Source organism: Delphinus delphis, chromosome 4, assembly GCF_949987515.2.
Source record: "Delphinus delphis chromosome 4, mDelDel1.2, whole genome shotgun sequence".
In the NCBI taxonomy this organism is placed as follows: domain Eukaryota; kingdom Metazoa; phylum Chordata; class Mammalia; order Artiodactyla; family Delphinidae; genus Delphinus; species Delphinus delphis.
In genome coordinates this window covers 1,606,700-1,628,961 of record NC_082686.1, presented here as the reverse complement: position 1 = coordinate 1,628,961, position 22,262 = coordinate 1,606,700, and the positions used below count along the sequence as shown (strand labels likewise).

Genomic DNA, 22,262 nt, shown 5'->3' with positions numbered 1-22,262 from the left:
GAGGCAAATACAAACTCTTCAAAGCCTGCAAGTTATTTTCTATCTTAATTGATTAAAATAACGGCCTATATTATTTCAGAGCTCTGAGGTAAGTGTTTTATTTTCTGAGACTAGTATTAAGAGTAAAGCAGAACACCCTTGCTCTCCTCTGTAAAGGCAATAGTGCACTCTGACTTCCCGGCTTTAGGGGAACGAGGGGCCAGGGAGCCAGCAGTGAGAGAGTTGCACCCACAGGCTAAGCCCAACCAGGGCCCAGCAACGCTCGCTCCTCCCAAAGGACAGCGCTGGCTCAACACCTGCAGCCACGAGCCATCACTGGTGGTCGGTCACTTGCAGAGCCAATAAAAACTGGAGACACGCTTGGTTAGTCTTTCAACGTTAAACTCGAGTGGAGCACCGTGCTTTGCCTTTCAGCTCTAAACTGTACAGAGATGACAAAAGCAGCCCACGGCCTGCATACTGAAGGCGGCAGGGAGGCCAGAGTGCTGCACCGTGGAAGCCGGGTGTGTCTGGGCGTCAGTGAGCCATCTGCCCGCTGGGCATGTTCCAGGACCGCAGCCTGCACGTCACTCCAGCTGCGGCAGGTGTGGAAGAAGCTGTTTTTGCGCTGTTCTTTTTCAAGTTTGTCATAGCACACAGTCAAAATTCTCAAACATACATACGAGGCTTGAAATAATGGAGACCGTAAACCCATCCGCTAGCGCACACTTGAACTTGATCACCAAGGGACAATTATTCTCCAAAGCCATGACCACTTGAAGCATAAAAAAGAAGGGCACACTGCTTCACTAACACCCTCCAGTCCAGGCGAGGGTGTCACTGCCCTCGCTCTCTTGCTGCAGAACCCACACGGAGCACCCGGCGGTGGCGTGAGGGGGCCTGGCGTCAGAGCAGGGGCGCCACCTCCTTCCTGCACCCCTGGCTCCGCAGCTCGGCCGAAGCTTCTTGCCAAAGCCCCCACCTCCCCAGTGGAGGTGGGCTGCAAGCACAGCCCCCGGGCCAGGGGCTCTAGAAGCCACGACTCCAGCTCCGGGGTGCCCTGCTGTGCCTCTACGCGCCCAAGTCACTGAAGGAGCGCCTGCTGCGTGAGGGTCGCCCCGCCAGCAGCGAGGCTGCACAGAAACCGACCGGAAGTTCCCGCTCACAGGACCTTCACACCCGCAGGAAAGCCAGGAAGGGCTGCAGGGAGCTGTCGTCCCGCAGACAGTGCCCTCGCTGCCTGTCTCCTTGGGAGCCTGGGGGTCTCAGCCGGACTATGTGTCTACACCCATCTGGCACCAGCCCTGACTCAGCACCGAGGCTCTGCGGATAGACCCAAGAGCCGTTTTTCTCTTTCGTTGTGTGCAAAGCACCCTAGCGATCCTGATGTAGAGAACCAGCGCTGGTTAAACTGTGAGGGAGGAAAAGGACAGGGCCTTCCATCTCAGGAAAGCACGGTGGTAACAAATACAGGCTTCCTTCCATGTAATTAGTTTCATGATTAAATCCGTCTGAAATGAGCCTACGGTCATCCCCTAGTTTTTGCTTGCAACAGAAATTTCTGAAAACTTTAACTCAAATATATTTGAACTATATTTAAAGTTCACTAAATAAGTTCATCAATTACAAGAACTTCATAGTGAATTCTGACATGGACTTCTGCAACATAAACTTGACTCTAACTAGAAAAAATATGTATGTTAGAAAATACTCAGATACATAAGTAAATAAAGTAAGAAGCAAATGCCTCCTTGCCCCTCCCTGAACCAGCTCTGAGGCAGCCACTACGGAGTCTGGTCGCCCTCCCAGGCTTCCCCTCCAAGTGCATCCACTCACATACCTTCATCTGCAAAAACTGGATCGTTTTTTACTAAAAACGTACCATGGCATCGCTGAGGGGACTTTTAAAGGCCTGAATAAGTGGAGAGACACTCCATGTGCATGGACTGGAGCACTCAAGATTGTTAGACTGTCAACATTCCTCAAGCTGACCTAGAGGCTCAACACAATCCCGGTCAAATCCCAGCTGGTTTCTTCACAGAAAATGACAAGCTGATCCCCAGATTCCAATGGAGACCAAGGGACCCAGAATAGGTAAGACATCTTGAAAGAGGAGAACAAAACACCTCCCAATTTCAAAGCTTACTATCCAGCTGCAATGACGGAGTGTGTGGTGCTCATGGAGGGTCCAGCACAGGTCAATGGAACAGGATTCAGAGTCCAAAATGAACCCTCACACTTAGGGAATTGCTTCTGACAAAGGTCCAAGGCGATTCAATGCAGGAAGGATTTTCTTTTCAACAAATGGTTCAAGACAACTGGACAGCCACATGCCAGAAAATGAACCTGGCTCTTACCTAATGCTATACTCCAAAATTATCCAAAATGGGCCAAAAACCTAAATTTAAGAGCTATAAATACAAAACTTCTAGAAGAAAACACAGGAGAAAATCTTTTCAACCTTGGGTTATATGACACCAAAAGCATAATCTGTACAAGGAAAAACTGCTGAACTGCATTTCATTGGAAATGAAAACCTTTGCGTTTCAGAAGACCCCGTTAAGAAAATGAAAAGGAGGGACTTCCCTAGCGGTTCAGTGGTTAAGACTCCACGCTCCCAATGCAGGGGGCATGGGTTTGATCCCTGGTCAGGGAACTAAGATCCCACATTCCGCACAGCTCGGCCTAAAACATAAAAAAGAAAAGGAAAAGGAAAAGGAAAAGGAAAGCTGCAGACTGGGAGAAAATATCTGAAAATCATACTGATACATCTGATAAAGGACTTTGTATCCAAAATATATAAAGAACTCTTAGGACCAAATAAGAAGACAACCCAATTAAAAAATGGGCAAAAGTTCTGAAGTTCACCAAAAAAGATAGATGAATGGTTCATAAGCCCATGAAAAGATGCTCAACAGCATCGGTTATTAGGGCAACGCAGTCCAAACCCACAATGAGACCCACCTCACACCCAGCAGGACAGCTGGCATCACACACCACCAAGAGGGTGAGGAAGTGGAGAGCCGAGAACTCGGCACTGCGGGTGGGAGTGTAAAACGGTGACACTATACGCCAGGAGGCCCACTCCTGCGCATCCAGCAGAGGGAGGGGGAAACCCATCCGCACAGACTTAGGCCCCGTGTTCGCAGCTGCACCGTCACACAGCCGAAGAGGGAAGCCGCCAAATGCCCGTCGATGGGCGAGCGGGTCCGTTCACGGCGGACACAGCTCAGTGGTGACGGCAAGGGGCCGCTCCCACAGGCTGCCCAGAAAAAGGAGCCAGACACCGAAGATGCTGCATCGTGTGACCCCACTTGCAGCAGCAGTCCAGAAAAGCAAATCAACAGTCAGAGAGCAGATCAGAGGGTGCCCGTGGCGGAGGGGGAGTGGGGACTGAGTGCACAGGGGTGTGAGCACGTGCTTGGAAATGCTCTAAAAGTGAAGTGTGATGACTGCAAAACTCTATAAATTTAATTTACTAAAAATCATTGACTTGCACACTTAATACAGGTGAAACTCTGCATGTTAACTTCTATCTCAACAAAGCTATTGACTGCACCCGGCCACACCAGGGTCTCTCGGCCTCAGCACCACTGCCACCTCGGGCGTCCTGGGCACGGCGGGGCGCTCTCCCACCCGGGACCAGTAGAGATCTCCCCCTGCTACCCGGTGTGACAGCCACAATGTCTCCAGACACTGCCCAAAGTCCCTGGGGGCGAGGCCACACCTCGTGACAACACTGGTCTAGACCCGTCGTTCAGCGTCTGCGTGAACGACGCTGCGTGAACTGCGTGAACCATGGCAGTGCTGCCGGCATCCTGCTGATTGGATGTCCGTAACTTATACTGAACAACGATCTTTCCACTTTCTTTTATGATTGCAGTGAATGTTGTAATAAACTTCCTTACACAGAGGTTTTCCTAACCGAATGTCTGATGAAGACATTCCCAGGGTGGGAACCGCTGGGTCAGAGAACATACAGTGCAAATCATGAACATCTATTGTAATATCTCAGGTTTATCTGAGCAGGCACAATCCTGACCGGAGCCAGGCTTCTGTAAAGAAGAAAGCCTGGTGTAGAGGGCGGTGCCGTGACCGTGGCCTGGGCACCCAGCATGAGCCAAGCACAGCCTAGGAGGAGCCGCAGCCGGGGGAATCCTCCCCCCCGCAGGTGTGACCCAGCTGGGGCCCGAGTGCGCCAGCAGAGATGCGGGGATGGCGTCAGCCAAGGGCCCCCAGCCGTTGGGGAAGGGAAGGGCCTTCTCATCTCACCACAGCCTCGGGGCCCTGATCTGGAGACGGGACAGCGGCTCGGCCACAGACCAGGCAGGGAGGTCACCATGCGGCTGCTTGAAGAAACCTGGGGCAGGACAGAAACGGGGCAGCAAGAGGCCAAGGGCTTCACGCCTCTTCCAGCCACGGAGGATAAACCGCCGTCCTGCACGGCAGGGCTCCTCCTGTCCTGCAGAAGCTCGCGTGGACCCTCCACAGCTGCCACGCCGCGGCCAAGGGCCAATGAGGTTGCACAGGCCAGAGACCCCGGAGCTGGAAGAGGTGGAAGGGAAGCCACTGGTCTAAAAAGGTGTCGAGGCTCTGTACTGATCCAAATAAGCGAAGGTCGGAGAGGCAGAGTGACTGCCCAAGACCATAAAGCCAGGCCAGCCACACACAGCGTCAATGTCACTGACCGGAAGCCCCAGCCCTCTCTCACTGGGTCACAGGTCAAACTCTGCCCTAAGCTCGGCCGGGAGTCACTAGAGTTCTGTCTCCTTTTAATCAGAACAGGCCGTGTTGATTTTATTCCTGTTGGTTAATTTGTTGTGTTCCCCATCCTAGTCCCTTAATCTCGTTCTTTCAGGGTGGAGGTTTGGGGTCACCTAGGACACACCTGTGTCCTCAGACGAGGGCCCTAATGTAACAGGCACGCAGTATTTGCTGCCTGAACATCTGAAAAGATGGTCTCTGCATTGCACAGCTGAGGCCCCGCAGGTAAGCACTGCTGCAACAGCAGCAGGCTCCCAGGGACGGAGGCAAGGGTGGCTTTTAGAAGCACTAGGGCATGGAAGAAACTCTGGAAACAGTCGAAGAATAAAATGAGAGAAGAGAAAACCTACCACTAAGGAGTGAACTCAGCCAGCTGTCTGCCAGAACAGCGGAGCGAGACAAATCAAGAGGAGGACAGTTAATTCCTTAATAGATGTTTTAAGTACCTTTGTAAATGGCCTCTTGTTTGGGAAAGGATCTGGAACAGGACCAAACCCACAAACTCACCACATCCTGAGGCAGGGGAATTCCATACTAACGCAAAAGCCTTCTTCAAACATAAAAGTGTTCTACCTAAAAATACTTCTAATTACTTTTTAAGGTAAGTTTTCAAAATATTGGTTTCACTTTACCTTATTTATCTATAATTAGTAACATTTATCCTAACAGATTCTTAACAATAAACCCTTAAAAAAAAACCGTACTGGAAGGCTCAAGTGTCCCTGGAAGGGCTTCTCCGTAGCCTCCTGTGGGCGCGCACCAGCCACACCTTCCAAGGACGGGAAAACCGTCAGGGGCCCGCTGACCTGTGTGCTCACAAAGGCCTTCCAATCATCTGTGCACCCCAGCCAGGACAGCTGCCCTGGGGCGTACTGTTTCCCTAAAGATAAAAAGCTACAGCTGAGCCGAGTGCGCAACGCCCTGTTGCAGCGAACGAAGGACACCGCTGACCAGGAGGCCCAGCACGCAATCTGCAAGTGCTTTAGGGGTGAAAGACACAACACCATATTAGACACAAACACAGACTGTGAAGTCATCATCATGCCAGAAACATTGAAACACAGAAAAAAAATGAGTATCACAGGCCCAGGGAATTAGGGTGTAACAAGTGCTCAGGGAACGTTAGGTGCGCTGTACTTTCTCTGGTTAGTGTTTATTAATGATTTTTAAAACATTTGCTTATGAAAAACCTCATTTTCACACCAACTTCATGTATTAATCTGAGCTCCACAGACAACACTGAGCAGCAATCTGTTTTCAGACTAAACGGGATCCAGGCACGGGGCAGACGCAGGAAGCCTGACGAGGCTGGCACTGCACACCCCTCACACGTCTCCCAGGCCCACCCCCTAGAGCACGCCTCAGGCCACGAAACCCCACCTGAAAGCTGTCAGCTAATTCCTCATCTTACTAACGAGACTCTGAAATGGCTTATAAATTTCAACTTCCTGAAGTCTACCTAACCACATTTTGTTAAAAGTACAGTCTAAGAACGGCCAAGAATTGTACATCTAAGGTAGAAAGATGAGAAAGAAAGGGGCCTGGGTCATAGGGCCAAAGAATACTCTGGAATCAGGGGTCCATCTGGCTCTTTCCAGGCAACATCACTGTAAGTGAAATAGGAAATCCAGTCAGGATCTTGCTAGAATGAGGTCAGGAACCACACTGCTCACCTCAGAACTAAGCCAAATCTCTAAGTCGGGGACAAGGCAAGGCCAGACCAGGTACACAGAAAAGGAGCAGCAGCAGAGGAGCTGGAGAACTGGGAAGGGGAGGGGGAGGGGGGGGGAGGGGGAGGGGAAGAATCCAGGCACACAGGTGGGCAGGGCCCAGGCTGCACAGTAGGCCTGAGGCGTCACCCGCACCCTGAGGACCCCTCCGCACCGTCAGAGCCCCAGGCTCACAGGGACTCCTTGAAGCCAAAGCCCATTCTGTTTGAGGCTAACCCAACACACAAATTTCATTATATTTGAAACAAATATAAACACTTACAACTAAACCTTTTACTGGTTCTAAGGAAGTACTTTCATTTCTTTTGGAAGAACGTACGTGTTTTCTGCTTTCAGATCAGCAGACACAGAAAAGCTCAATGAAAGAGGCGCGCTTGGCCTTTTTCCCCATTGACGCTTCTGATCACTCACAGTGCAGAATGTGATTCACGGCTCTAATTTCCAACAAAGGCTTAAGACCAAACAACACATATGATTAACTTACATGATCAATGCCTCCCATTCAAAAAAATTCTCTTCATTCATGGGGCCTGCAGGAAAAGAAGAAATTTCACAACTTTACTTTGAAGGAAACTTTGGCAATCAGGAGTAAATGATAAAGAGGCGAACTTCACACTGCCTTACCTGCCACAATTCCTTCCGGAGGATTCAGTGTTAATTCTATAAGGTTAAAAAGTAAAACCATTATGAAAAAGAATGAATATTATGTTGCACTTTAACAAAAAACATTAAAACGTATACAAGGCTATAAAGTATATGGCATACATATTAGCAGATGAAAATTAAAATTCTGCTTGTCCCAAGTGAACACCTGCTGCAGTTACACTTCTGGTCAAGACTGTGTCAACAGTTCTTTATACCAGCAAAAAGGAGAATTTTAGAACTGTCAACACTTTCAACTTACAATGAAGAAACAAACAAAAGGTGTTGTTAACTCTCCTTCCAAAATACTCCTGCGGGTTATTTTGATTAAAGCTCGCACGTCAAACACGGTGTGCTGTTTCCTCACTGAAGGGATGTCCTGTCATTCTGAGAGCGGGCACAAAGCTTTCTGAAGGCCACAAAGCAGAGCTGTGGGCCCGTGCCGAGGTTTCAGAAGCCTGGTATTATCAAGTCCGTCTGCACCGTACAGGCTGGCTGTCGACCTCCGACACCACGCTACAAAATCCACGAGCCCCTCACGTGCGAGGTCCCCCAGAGCAGCAGACCGAGACCAGGAACAGAAGAAACCAGCGGCAGCAGCGCTCCTCAGCATTTAAGGCTAGTAGTTGTTCTAAGGCCCTGCCAACCCGGAGGCTGTCCTTTGCACTCCTGGCCTCCTCGCGTTGTATGATACACGGGAGGCTACAGAATGAAACCACACCCGCGGGCACATCTGGCAAATCTGGCAAGGAGAACACCGGGAGATGGAGGAGGACTCGGCAAGAAGGACGGCCACGGGAGCAAGGGCTCAGGTGGCAAGGGCACCCCCTCTGGGCCGAGTGCAGGGCCAGGACATGAGTAAAACAGTGAGAAACACACAGAAGATCAACAAAACCAAAAGCTAGTTCTCTGAAGAGACACAAAACTAACAATTCGCTGCCAAGTAAACATAAAGCGTAAGGACCGGAAAAGAAAAAATAATCATTATTCACAGATGCTCCGCTTACCCACATAAAATCCAAAAGAGTCAGAAGATACATTATAATAAAAAGTGAGTTTGCCAAAGTTGCTGAATACAAGGTCAATACATACAACTGAACTGTGCTTCTATATATCAGCAAGTTAGAAAAGTCTAAAAAAGACACCAATTACAATGGGAAACATGCAGAAATTAGCTTGTCAAAGCTGTGCAAGAGCTGTAACAGAACAGAAAACATCATTAACAAAACATTTTAACCTTAATAAATGGAGATTATATCACGTTCACAGACTAAAAGTTCAACATTACCAAGTTATCAATCCTCCTCAAACTGAACCTACAGATCGAGCGCACCTCAGCCAAAGTCCCACCAGGTTTTCTTGTCTGACTGACTAGGTGAACACACGTGAACATGTGAACGAGCAGAAGAGCCACGGCGTTCTGTAAAAAGGGTAACTGAGAACCAGCCGTGGGCTAGCAAAACTCATCACAAAGCTGCAGTAAGCAGGCAGCAGACACCAAGTTCAACAGACGATGGAACAGAAGTGAGCACGCCCAGCGCACGCCGTGCAAAGAGAGGTCCTCCATCTGCTAGGAAGGTCGCCCCACAGGAAGAGGTGAAAGAACAGAAGAACAGAGGTGAAGAGAAAACCCTTTTCCCTATCTCAAACCACATACAAAAATCAAAGTATGTAAGGAAAAGGAGAGAAGGGGCATGAGAACTAGTAGAAAATATACACATGGGCCTCTGCGCCAGCTCCCAGCAAAGCTCCTAAGTCCCTCGTGAATCCCCAAGCGACAAGAGCACCAGGAGCGTCCCCCACTCTGGGTGGCCGCCGGCCCCAGGACCGAGCCATGGTTAGCAGGCTGCAGGCCCACGCCCCATTCTCCAGGGTGAGAGGGGCTGGAGATGGAGTTAATCACCAGTGGCCAGTGATTTAATCAACCAATGCCTACGTAATAGCGCCTCCATAGAAACCGCAAACAAAGGGGTTTGGAGAGCTTCCGGGTTGGTGAGCACGCAGAGGGGCTGGCAGGACCGAGCCATGGTTAGCAGGCTGCAGGCCCACGCCCCATTCTCCAGGGTGAGAGGGGCTGGAGATGGAGTTACTGGTGAGTCAGGCCCACGTGAGGAGGCCTCCACACAATCCCACTAGCATAAGGTCAGGGAGCTTCGGGGCTGGTGAGCACGCGGAGGGGCTGGCAGGGAGAGGCACCCAGACAGCGGGAACCTGGGCGCCTCGCCACCCCTGCCCTCGGCTTCTCCTCCAGCCGGCCGTTCCCGAGTTCTACCCTTCTACAATATACTGGAAACCACGCAAGTAAAATGCTTCTCTGGGTTCTGTGAGCTGCTCTGGCGGGCTAACCAACCCCGAGGAGGGGGTCTTGGAAACCTCCAATTTATAGCCGGTCAGTCAGAAGCACAGGCGATACCCTGGATTTGCGACGGGCGGGGGAGGGGGAGCAGTCTCACGGGACTGGGCCCTCAGGCTGTGGGATCTGACACACTAACTCCAGGCAGGTAGTGTCAGAACTGAGTGCAATCGTAGGACGCCCAGCTGGGGTCACGGAAGTGCCGAGTGTGGGAAAACCCCCACGCGTCTGTCATCAGAAGTGCTGTGAGCGTGGCAGTTGAAGGATCGTAAAGGAGAAATGCAGGCCAAGCGGGGTTTTCTAAACAGGGCAAGAGAATGCAACAGACCCATCACCAAAGAGGGCATGGAGGCAAACGAGCACATGAGAAGATGCTCAACACGGTGAGTCAGAGGAAAACGAAATTAAGACCGCTAACAGACACTGCTACACAGCCCTATCGGTGAGAGTATCTTCACTTGGAACAGAAGAGCTAAAATTTAAAAGACTGCTAATACCAGCGCTGGTAAGTTCGGCAGCTGGGTCTCTCATGCTTCACCAGTGGGAATGCAAAATGCTCTGGCTGCCCCTGGCAAACAGCTTAAACATGTACTCCCCCTGAGACCCCGCACCTCGACTACTGACTGCCTACCCGAGAGAAATGAACACTTCTTTTCTTGACTACTTTGTGTACACACAGGAGCCCTGTCTCAGTGGTCAGTGAGCCCCTTCACAGCACCTAGCAGAGCACCTGGCATGAAGTGGGTGTGCAGGAAATACTTGATTGACTACGCTGTTTATAGAAGAGTTTTACACTGTACTTTGCTTGCTTTGGTGCTGTAAATCCGTAATATTTTCTTATTCTTGATTCTCAGGGATTAAAGACTGTGGACAAAGCGAAGTACCTCCTTCCCCTTCCCCAACAGAAATGTATATTATTAATCTTAACACAAAGTGTATACGTTCAGTTAATAAAAATGATATAAATAATAGGTTTATCATCAGAATGGTACTACTGCATTAAGGATCCTGAGATCTCTTGCATTCCTCTCTGGGATCTGACCCCCGGCTGCACCAGACCCAGTGTTCAACACCTGCTGCTAAGGTAGATAGATCCTGACACACTGCTCCTACAGTGGAGCCAGCGAACACGAAGCCCAAAGAAATCCTAGAGCCTTGATACCAGCTGCACGGCTGCAACCAGACATAACAGACAGCACGTGCTGAACTCTGTAGGCGGCTAAGGACCAGGAGAGTCAGGGGTGCAGCTGCGCATCTAACTTGAACCACAGGGAGAACGCGTGCTACTGAGTTGGAAAACGCCACCAGAGAAAACATGTTTCAGAGGGAAGAAAATAGTCTAGTTCTGAAAACATCAAGTTAAAGATGCTGGTAAGTCATCTAAGTGCAGACGGTCAAAGAGGAAACTGGACGTGAGACTAGAGCCCTAAACAGTAGTCCAGGCTGGACACATAAATCAGGGGTCCTGAAACAGGATGGTACCTGAAAATAGGAATGGAATACAAACAAACAAACTTAAAACTTATGTCCCCACAGACTTGTATGTGAGTGTTCCCAGCAACTTTACTCACAATAGCCTCACAGTGCAAGCAACCCAAATATCCATCCACTGGTAAATGAATGAGGGGTGATCCATCCACACCAGGAACACTAGGCAGCAACAGGCAGGAGCAAACCACCCGCACACGTGACAACAAGGGTGACTCTCAAAGCACTGGGCTGGGTGAAAGAACGTGACACAGAGGCTACACACTGCGTCTATTTATACCAAATCCTAAAAGAAGCAAGCTATAGTAATAGAAAGCAAATCCAACATTGCCAGACCCCAGGGGCCAGTCACAAGGGAACTTTCCAGGGCAATGGAAACAGTCTGCCACGATTGTGTTGACGACTATACACAGCATACACGTGCCAAAGCTCAAAGAATGGTATACCTGGGACTTCCCTGGTGGCGCAGCGGTTAAGAATCCACCTGCCAATGCGGCGGACACAGGTTTGAGCCCTGGTCCGGGAAGAGCCCATGCCGTGGAGCAACTAAGCCCGTGCGCCACAACTACTGAGCCTGTGCTCTAGAGCCCGCGAGCCACAACTACTGAGCCCATGTGCCACAACTACTGAAGCCCATGCGCCTATAGCCCGTGCTCCGCAATAAGAGAGGCCACCGCAATGAGAAGCCCACGCACTGCAACGAAGAGTAGCCCCTGCTTGCCGCAACTAGAGAAAGCCCGGGCGCAGCAACAAAGACCCAACGCAGCCAAAAATAAACTAATTGAAAAAATGGTATATTTGAAATTGACACATTTTATAGTATGTAAATTTTATCTCAATAAAACTGACCGCCCCAAATTAATATTTTTTATGAAATATAAAACAATAAGTCTCCTAGAAAATAATGCAGAAGAATCTCTTCATGCTCTTAGTGTAAAGACTTCTTAAACAGAACTTACTGTAAAGTTAATAACCAAAAAGCACGAACCATAAAGGAAAAGACTGATAAAATTAACAGCACTAAAATTAAGAACTTCTGGGAATTCCCTGGCAGTCTCGGGGGAGGGAGGGAGGCAGGAACGGGTTCCATCCCTCGTCCGAAATCTGCAAGCCGAGCAGCGCAGCCAAAAAAAAAAAAAAAAAAAAGAAACAAACAGAAAGTCTGACCTCAAAAGATATTTTTGTTTTTAACATTCAAAAAAGACAAGGCAAGGCCACCCCGGGAGCGGGTCGGCACTCCCGGGCCTGGGCCTCCTGCAGCCTGACGTCCCCCTTGAGTCCTGAGAGGCAAGGCCCGGCCAACACGTCCTCCTGACACTCGAACGCACAGTTCTTTTAACCCAGCTGAGCCCTGCTCTACCCCTGCCTGAGTCACTGGCATCGACCGCCAGGCCAGCTCCCTCCACTCCAGCCAGGGGCTGCCAAGCCCCAGAGCCACCTCTCCTACCTGCAGAGCCCGCCCCATGGAAGCACCGCTGACGTCCAGGCCTGCACTCCCTCCTGCCCACCCACCCTTCCTGCCTTTTCCCCCGAGGAGACCCTTCCCGGAGGACCCTTCTCAGGAAGGCGTGCTTCTCTCCTATTGCCCACTTTATACAGTTTAAAGCTTGTTCTCATTTTAAATAATACTAAAATAGCTTCATTATCCTAAAAAAAACCCCGAAAACCAAAATAAAACCCACCTCTAAGAGAATGAAAAGGTTAGCCCCGGAGAGGAAGAAGACATCTGTAACAGATATAGCCAACAAAGAGCTACTATCTGAACTTCGAAAGAATGCCTTACAAATCAATACAAACATATAAACAACCCAAAAGAAAATCAAGCACAAGCAAGCCCTGAACAGGCACTTCACACACACACACACACACACACACACACACATCTAAGTGGCCAATAAACCTAAGACAAGGTGTTCAACCTCATTGTGCAAGCCTTGAACAGGCACTTCACACACACACACACACACACACACACACACACACACACACACACACAGACATCTAAGTGGCCAATAAACCTACGACAAGGTGTTCAGCCTCGTTAACTGGGGGGAAATGCAAACCAAGCCCACAATCAGAGTACTACCCCAACCAGAATCACCCAGTGACCACAGCTGAGAGGGCTGACCCTACGAAGTGTCCACGAAGAAAAGGAGCCTCAGAAATAGAATGCGGAAGGAGTGTGAACTGGTACAACCACTTTGAAAATGAGGTTGCTCTCACCTCCGATGACCTAGAAATTCCTCTCCAGAGTGCAAACTCACAGATATATGTGCACATGTGCACCAAGAGACATGTCAAAGAATTTTTTTTTTTTTTTTTTTTTACTGTTGATGTCATGACTTAGAAGACTAGCTTCAGAATCTAGGTAGCAACCAATATGCAGAGCAACTTAAAACAAATTACGACAATCCCCGTATGTGTCAACTTCTGGAAAAACATGGGGAAATAGCAGGTGAAATGTCACTGGATGTGATTAAGGAGTTTTATATTGTAACATGTGGCAACTCTCCCAAAACGGACAGAGAATGGGCTCTGACCAAGGATACTAGCTTAAGCAAGAGTAAGGAGGAGAATTCGCCAGTACCACTGCCGAAGAGTCTCGATGATTCTAAATCTTGTGAGACAAAGGACAATCTAAGTATTTCTCCATTGTCATGAAAATATTGTTCTGACTGGTGGTTTAAAAGTTGGTCATGTGTCTCTATTTTGCTATATAATGTTTTTTTGTTTTGTTTTGTTTTGATTTGTTTATTTATTTTTGGCTGTGCTGGGCAGCGAGCAGGGGCTACTCTTTGTTGTGGTGCGTGGGCTTCTCATTGCGGGGGCCTCGCCCGTTGCAGAGCACGGGCTCTAGGCACGTGGGCTGGCGCTCGGGCTTAGTTGCCCCGCAGCATGTGGGATCTTCTGGACCAGGGCTCGAACCCACGTCGCCTGCATTGGCAGGCGGATTCTCAACCACTGCGCCACCAGGGAAGCCCCTATATAATGTTATAGTTACAATTCTAATCACAGAATCATTCAGTTCCAGGTGGTATTTTTCTCTTTACACGTGCTTCATGGAGATAGCTGAAGCTCTGAGGAGCTAGACAAGCCACAGGGCAATGGCTTGGGCACCCACACTTGGCCAATATGACCAGAAGTAGCCAACCACTAATCACATATCAATTAACAAATATCAATTACACTTCCTCTCTGCAAAGCTATTCCAGGCAGTGGGGGTGTCCTGGTGAATGAGACAGACAAGGTCCTGCCTCCAGTGAGCTCCAGTTCTAGTGGCGGAAGACAGGCAGTGAACACGGAGACATGTAAACACAAAGAGTGTTTCAGATACTGATGAGCGCAGTGAAGCACACAGTGAAGTGACAGCAAGCTGTGGCCAGGCGGTCAGGAAAGGCCTGCTGGGCAGGTGGTACTGAAGGTGGGCTCTTTTTTAACTGAGGTATAGTTGACGTGGAACATTGTATTAATTTCAGGTGGACAACAAAGCGATTCCGTAATTGTATCTGTTGTGAAATGATCAGCACAACGCGTCTAGCTGACGTCCGTCACCACACATCTCGTGCTGAGAACTCTTAAGACCTACTCTCTTAACACTGTCAAACACACAACACAGTTATTCACTACAGTCCCACGGTGTAACGGCATCCCCAGCACTTCTCATCTTCTGTAAGAAAAAGCCGCGCGCCAGATTAGGGCGGATGAATTGCAAAGTGCTAAAGAGGGGCGGAGGATAGAATGTCGGCGGGAAAGGGAGCGGGGGCACCTGGAGCCTCAAGGAGGAGCTTACACCAAAAAGAGCTGGCCTTATTTCTCCTTTGCAGAGATCCCCTGGGAACTCCCCTCCATGACACCCTCCTTTCAGGGTCACAACTGCCACCTCCAGCAGCCTGCCCACCTGCATCCTTGGTCAACAGCGGCATCTACTGGTCAGCAAAGAATTACAGCAACCGAGTTCTCCAGACGGAGGACGGAGGGAATGTTTCTGGATTACATTGTTTCCTTATTTTGTTTTTTGTTTTTAAAACACACACCCACAACCATATAGTTTCATGTTTAATGATAAAAACAACTTCAAAAAGAGAAACAAAATCTTAACAATATCAGAGAAATTTCCAATGACCATTCTTTGCCACTGATTCCTTGAGAATGTTAGTTGGTTAATAAAAACACTGCTTTAAATAAATAGTGGCTTTAAAAATAGACACCATGCAAAATAAAATGTAAATATAAAGTTTGACCAGTAGTCCTACTTCTCAGAATCCATCCCTCGGCAAGAAAAGACACATGCGTAAAGTTATTCATTTCAGGACTTTCTGTAATAGCAAAAAACAAACTGGAAACAACCCAAATGTCTATCAATAGGGGACCAGTCAAATTATGATACGTCTACTGATGGGACACTCTGCGGCTGTAAAAGGGAATGTTGAACACCTCTGTGTCCTAGTACAGAATGAACTCCAGGACATAGTAAATGACAAAAAGTGCAGAAGAGTGTATAACTAGGGTCTTTAAAAAAGAAGTAATTAAATGAGGTCATCGGGGTGGGCCCTAATCCAGTCTAACAGATGTCCTTATAAAAAGGAGATTAGGGCACAGACATGGACAGAGGGACAAATGCTGTGAGGACACACAGAGCGGGTGGCTGTCTACACGCCCAGGAGAGAGGCTTCAGGAGGGACCAGCCCTGCTGCAACTGGATCTCTGACTGCAAGGAAATAATTTCTGTGGTTTAAGCTCCTTAGCCTGTGGTACTTTGTTACAGCAGCCCAAGCAAACTAATACAGTGCCCAAACAACTGGACGGCCATTTGCAAATCATCTGCAAATAAACCTTGACCTTTATCTCATACCACATACAAAACTTTACTTGACGTGGATCACAGATTGAAACATAAGAGCTGGGAGTATAAAGAAATCATAGGAGAAAAAACCTTAGTGATCTTATGTTAGGCAACACAGAAAGCAAGAAATGTTTTAAAAGTCAATCAATTGGATGTCACTGAAAATTTTAAAACCTTTGCTCTTTTAAAGGCAATGTTATGAAAATTACAAGGCAAACCACAGGAGCTGTCGTTCAAGGGACAGAGCCTTTCCGTCCAGCCTAGTGAAGGAGCTGCAGAGCCCTGCCACACAACCACATGCACACAGCTCATAACACCGCACTGTACACTTCAGATGGCAACAGGACAACAGTACGTGTTTCTTACCACAATTTTTTAAAAGGCAAGCTACAGTCTAAGTGAAAATATTTACAAAATATCCAACAAAACATCCCTACCTGCATTATATAAAGAAGCTTTACAGCTTAATAAGGAAAGAGTAAACTCGATTAAAAACTGAGGAAAAGGGCTCCCCTGGTGGCGCAGCGGTTGAGAGTCCGCCTGCCGATGCAGGGGACACGGGTTCGTGCCCCGGTCCGGGAAGATCCCACGTGCCACGGAGCGGCTGGGCCCGTGAGCCACGGCCGCTGAGCCTGCGCGTCCGGAGCCTGTGCTCCGCAACGGGAGAGGCCACAACAGTGAGAGGCCGGCGTACCGCAAAAAACAAAGACAAAAAAACAAAAAAACTGAGGAAAAGATTCAAGACACATTATCAGTAAAGATATATGGATGGCATATAAAAACATAAACTAAAACCACAATGACATGTCACTACACACCCAACGGAATGACTAAAAACTTTAAAACTGACTATACCAAGTGTCAGCAAGGAAGTGGAAGTCTTGATACACTGCTGGTGGGGATGTAAAATGGTACAATCACTTGGGAAAACAGTTTGGCTACTTCTTAAAAATTAAACACACACCTCACATATGACCCAGGAATTTACTCAAAAGAAACAAAAGCACATGTCCACGGAAAGAAAGGTTCAACCCTAACCCTAACCCGAACGTTCACAGCACGTTTATTTGTAATAGCCAAGAACTGGAAACAATCCAAAGGTCCACCAATGGTGAATGCGGCAGCAAGCTGTGGTCCTGAAGGGCCTACGGACCCAAGCATCAACCTGGATGGACTGCAACATGGTTAGGCCGAGTGAAGGACCTCTGACAAAGAAAGGACAAAACAACTACAGGAGCGACCGGAGGCAGACCAGTCATTGCCTGGGACCTGGGGGCGCAGGAGAGAGAAGGCCAAGCCAGATTACAAAGAGGCAGGAGGAGACCGGGGGGGCGGTGGTTACTCAGCATGCTGACTGTGGCAATGGCTTCACAGGCGTGTGCACGTACACCCACACTCATCAGATGCACGCTTGAACACATCAGCTTACTGCATGTCCATTATACCTCAATAAAACTGTTTTTAAAAGGGTGGCTAGAAAAAAAGACACCACAAAGGTTGAAAAGACAAAGCACAAACTGGGATAAAATACTTGTAGCACATATAACCAACAAAGGATCAGGAATATAAAAAGGGATAGGGAATTTATAAAGAACTCCTACAAATCAGTAAGAAAAAGAAACCACACCACGGAAATCTGGGAAAAGATACAGACATTTCACAAAGGGAAAACATGACAGGATGCTCACCTTCGTTCATTAGTCATGATCTACAAACTAAAAGCACAAGGAACCACATCACACCCACCAGGTGGGAGGAAACAGACCCCGCACAACACCAAGGTGTCGGCGAACACCCACAGCGATGCACGCGGAACACGCACACAGGGAAGCATCATCCACAAGGCCGACCTGCGAGCGCTCCAGGGCTGCGTCACACTGTGCACAGGCACCAGAAATGTCCACAGCAACCAATCTGTACAATAAGCAAAGGCTGGAAATAACCTACATGCCCAGCAGTAAAGGACAAATTGTGGCTTATTCATAAAATGAAATACTATGCAGCAGTGAAAATAGACACCGCTGCATGTTTCAACGTAAATGAATTGCAGAAAGAGTGCTGAGCAGAGATTCAATCTGCAGAATACACACTGTGCAATCCTAGTTCCACTAAGTACAAACACAGGCAAAAGTAAATAAAACGTTGTGTAGGAGGATATTAAGTGACAGAACCATAAAGAAAAAGAAAAGAACAAGTCACACAAAATTCGGTGGTGGTAACTCCTGGTGGGGGTGGGAAGCAGCACAAAGCAGACTGCTCAGTTCCTGCTAACGTCCTACTTCTTAAGCTGGTGTCACAGGTACAGGTGTTCACTCCACTATTTCACCTGAAAGTACACCTTTTATATCCTTTACATACGTAACATACTTCACAATAAAGGATGCTTTAAAAAACTAAAACGGGTTAATGACAGGGAAGGATGACAGTAATGGGAAGGACAGGCTGAGTCTGGTGGTTCAGAGAAGGCGTCTCCAGGGGGGCAGGGCAAGGAAGGGCCCACACCCCAAGAGGAGTGCGCTGCTGCAGCCACCAAGTGGGGCTGGGGAGACGCGCCGGGGCGCAGGCGTCAGTGAGGTCAGAGGTGAGGGAAGGGCCAGAGCACACAGAGCCTGAGAAGTCACTGCAAGGGCTTCTGGACAGAGCGACCCGATCTGACTCTGCTGTGCTGAGAACAGCGCCAAGCAGGGCAAGAGAGAAGCAGACCGCCGTCAGGACTGGGCTGCAGTTACGCAGGCCGGAGGTGAGTGGCCTGAGCCAGCACTGGACTCCGGATAAATGAATAAAGTCAAAAGGCAGGTCAACAGGTTACACCTGGATACAGAAGAAAGTGAATCCTCAAAAGACCAATCTAAGGTTTTGAGCCCAAACAGCTGGAAGAATAAGGCCGCCACTGAGACAGGTAAGGCTGTGGGACAACGGTGCAGGAGCACAGCGGCTCAGCGCCACGCGTGTAAGTTTGGGGTTCCTACTAGACACCGTACTGGGTTGAACAGCGTCCCCCAGAACCTGTGAAAGTAACCTTCTTTGGAAACGGGGGCTGTGCAGATGTAATCAAGTTAAAATGAGATCTCGCTGGATCAGGATGAGCCTAAACCAGTGACTGGTGTCTTCATAAGAGGGAAGACGACCACGGGAAGACAGGGGCAGAGACGGGAGTTCTGCTACCACTAGCCAAGGAGCACCGTGGGCTGCCAGCAACGCCCAGAAGCTGGCACAGGCAAGGAAGGATCCTTCCTAGAGCCTGTGCAGGGAGCTTGGCCCTGCTGACACCTTGATTTGGGACTTCCGGCCTCCAGAGCTGTGAGAGGATACACTTCTGTTGTGTTAAGCCCCTAGCTCGTGCTACTCTGTTACGGGAGCCCTGGCAAACTAATACCTAAGTCCATCTCTGATACTCCTAGAAAAGGCTAGACGATGCACGAAGATGAAACATCGAGAAAAGATATCGGTTTAAGACACCTTGTTTCCTTTCCCATCTTTCTTTTTTTCTGGTTATAAGAACCTGAGCAAATCATTCTGTCTGTTATTCAATTTCCTATAAATTTGTAAAATTAGGGGCCTGAACGGAATCATATCCAAGGTTCTACCACCTCTGAGTTTCTGCAGCTCTGTGACTATTCCAAATACAAGACAGGGGGCCTGAACCCCACCCAAATCTACCTAAACCCATTCCGCACAGAAGTTGCTTCTGTGAAGCCTACCTTTCTACTGGATGTGCCACCTTAAAATGTGGTAGGAGGGCAAACCAGATGCTAAGACACAAAAGACAAGAATCACTAAGTGGGATTTTATCATGTTCCTAAGATACCGCATCAACAACCCCCGTCCCCAGCAACACACTGGAGTCATTTTCTACGGCTGATGTGACGATGACCACGAACTCAGTGGCTGAAAACAGCACCCACTGATGATCTCGCGGTTTCTGTGTGTCAGAGCCTGGGCACCGCACAGGCCACTTGGTTCTCTGCCGAGGGCCTCACAAGGCTGCCACCCCAAGTTCATTCAGAGGGCTGGCAGAACCCTGCTCCCTGCGGCTGCAGGACCGAGGCTCCAGGGCCCTCACCGCCGTCAGCCGGGGTCATTCGCACATTCTAGAAGCCACCGTGGTCCTCAGCTCCTGGCCCAGCCACGGCAGGGGGTCCTCCTCCTGCTCTGGGTCTCCCGCCTCCCCTCTCCTGTCTCCTCTCCCAACTGGGGGCCTCACGTGACAATGGGGTTCCACCTCCATAACCCAGGACACTCTCCCCATCTTAATGTCAGCTCGTTAGTTACCTGTAAACAACATCTCCAAAGTCCCTTCACACGGTCCCAGGTCAGTGTGTGACTGAGTAACCGGGGGACGGGAGTCTTAGGGACACACCTGTAGAGTTCTGTCTGCGACACACTCCAAAATGTCGTATATTTACACAAAAAAACACACATGATACGCTTCTGCGATACAGCTTCGGAAGTCAACTGCTGTTTACGTTTTATTACTACAAATTGACAACATGGTTGAGATTCTGGATGGGACTTTTCGTAAGCACAGAAAAGGGGAAAATATTAGGAAATACAAGCTCAACGATGCAAAGACTGGGCTGAAGCAGCCACCTAAATTCCCCATGCAGGGGTTTAACAGAGTCCTTCTCTACAGAAATGAGAAAACAGTACCTGCTGGCAGTCTAGAAACAGGGCCAAATAAACTAAAACAGATGCAGCGACACAGACCAGGATGGCAGGAAATGGCACGTGTTTCCAGACATCTGACCCCCAGCCAGGTTTCCCATGAGGAGACAGAGGCAACGGCCCCCATCTCCAACCCTCTGTTCAGGGGGAACCATCTGTCCCCCCACTCTGCCCCCCCAAAGTCTCCTCTAAATATACATTCTTACTTTAGAGAGCACTAGATGGTTATCTAATGTTATCTAACCATTTATTTTAACGAGCCTGCATTTGCAACTCTGTGGTCTGCTCTAGCCGAACACTGACACCCCCTGCGCAGGGCCGCCAAGATGGTTTAGGAAACTCAGCTGCGTGCGTATTTACCAGTTAGCTTTACGACATTCGTTATTTTAGTTTACGTTCAAGTTTCTTCGGAAAGTGTCCTCAGTGTAATGACAACAGGAACAGCTCACGCTGCGGACAGCCAGCTGTCAGGTACCTGGCTAAGCACCATCTTCACAGACGGGGAAAGGCAGAGGGCGACGTCCGAGGTCAAGGTCCACAACTAACAAGCAGAGGCAGGTGTGAACCCCCAGCAGGCTCCCTCCCACCTTGCGCCCAGCAAACACAACGGCATCCATCCCCGGCTTCTCACAGCGACTCCTCCAAGGGAGCCTCCGCTGTAAAAGGGAGAACACGCTTCTCGCTTCTCCCTTTGCTTTCCCCAAACATCAGAAAATTCTGCGGGCTAAGAAAGCACGAAGGAGGCTCTTGCAACGCTACCCGGGAAGAACGGCAGGTGGCAGGGTCCCAAAACCCTGTTCCCTCGTTAAAGAGAAAACCCAAATCTGACCTTTCGCCTCCGCCTCATCAGTACGCGATTACCCTCCTAGGACGCTTCCCGCAACTTCTCACTAGGCCGGTGAGCTGTCCTCCGCCCGGCCCGCCGGCGTCCGCGAGGCTGGGTCGGGGAGCCCTCCGGTTACTGGCAGAGCCGGAGCCCAGGGTCCCCAGACCAGAGCCGCGACGGCTTCTCCCCGCCCGGGGTCGCGGGCGGCCGCCAGCGACCGCACGAAACGCGCCCCGACGGCGCACAGACTGGCCGGGCTCGGCGGCGGACCGAGTCCACGCCCCGCACCCGGACGTCGGGGCGGCCGCCAGCAGCGTGCGGGCGGGGTCGCGGGGCCCGGCGGGGGGCCGAGGGGCGGCGCGCGGCCCTGAACTCACGTTTGTACTCGGCCATCAGCCTCTTGAGCGCCGTCCCCGCCATCTTCCGGGCAACAGCTGCGCCGTCGGCCTCGCCTCCTCAGCGCTCCTCCCTCCCGCCCGACGCCAAGGCCGCTTCCGGGTCGCCGCGGGGGCACAGGAGCCCTTCCGGGACGCGAGGCGCGTGCGCGGGGCGGGGCGGGGCGCGGTGGGCGGGGCGGGGCGGGGCGGGGCCCTAAGCCGCTTTGTGGGATCAACGCCGCTTCCGGGGATCCGGATTCCGGTAGGGAACTCTGCAGAAGATCCCGGAGCAGCGAGCGCCCGCAGAGTGTGTGTGAACCGCCTGTTCCGTCCTCGTGGCCTCAGGGCGGCCCCGACGGCGGGGACGGGGATGGAGGATCGTGGACAGAGGATGGAGACGGCGGGGAGGGCGGACGAGGGGGGCGGTGGGCAGGGCTGGCCACTCGCGGGCCGGATGAGCAGATGTCGTTCAGACTATTTGCTGAAGGTACACCGTGGACGGTGTCGGGGCTCCCTCGCTGTCACCCGTGCAGTTCAGAGGAGGCGACTTTCGGGCCCAGCTGCAGTCAGAGCGAGGATCCACGCGGAACACATT

General features: G+C 50.1%; 1 protein-coding gene across 1 annotated transcript in view; it reads right to left on the bottom strand.

The window, feature by feature from the left end:
• The window catches only part of UBE2G2 (ubiquitin conjugating enzyme E2 G2), a 30,259-nt gene extending 8,499 nt beyond the window's left edge, over positions 1-21,760 (bottom strand). The window contains exons 1-3 of the mRNA XM_060010229.1: positions 21,668-21,760; positions 7,098-7,133; positions 6,958-7,003 (exon numbers count right to left, since the gene is read on the bottom strand). Coding sequence (XP_059866212.1) covers positions 6,958-7,003; positions 7,098-7,133; positions 21,668-21,710 — 125 coding nt within the window. The 5' untranslated portion in view covers positions 21,711-21,760. The remainder of the gene's footprint in view (positions 1-6,957; positions 7,004-7,097; positions 7,134-21,667) is intronic.
• Positions 21,761-22,262: the final 502 nt, after the last annotated feature.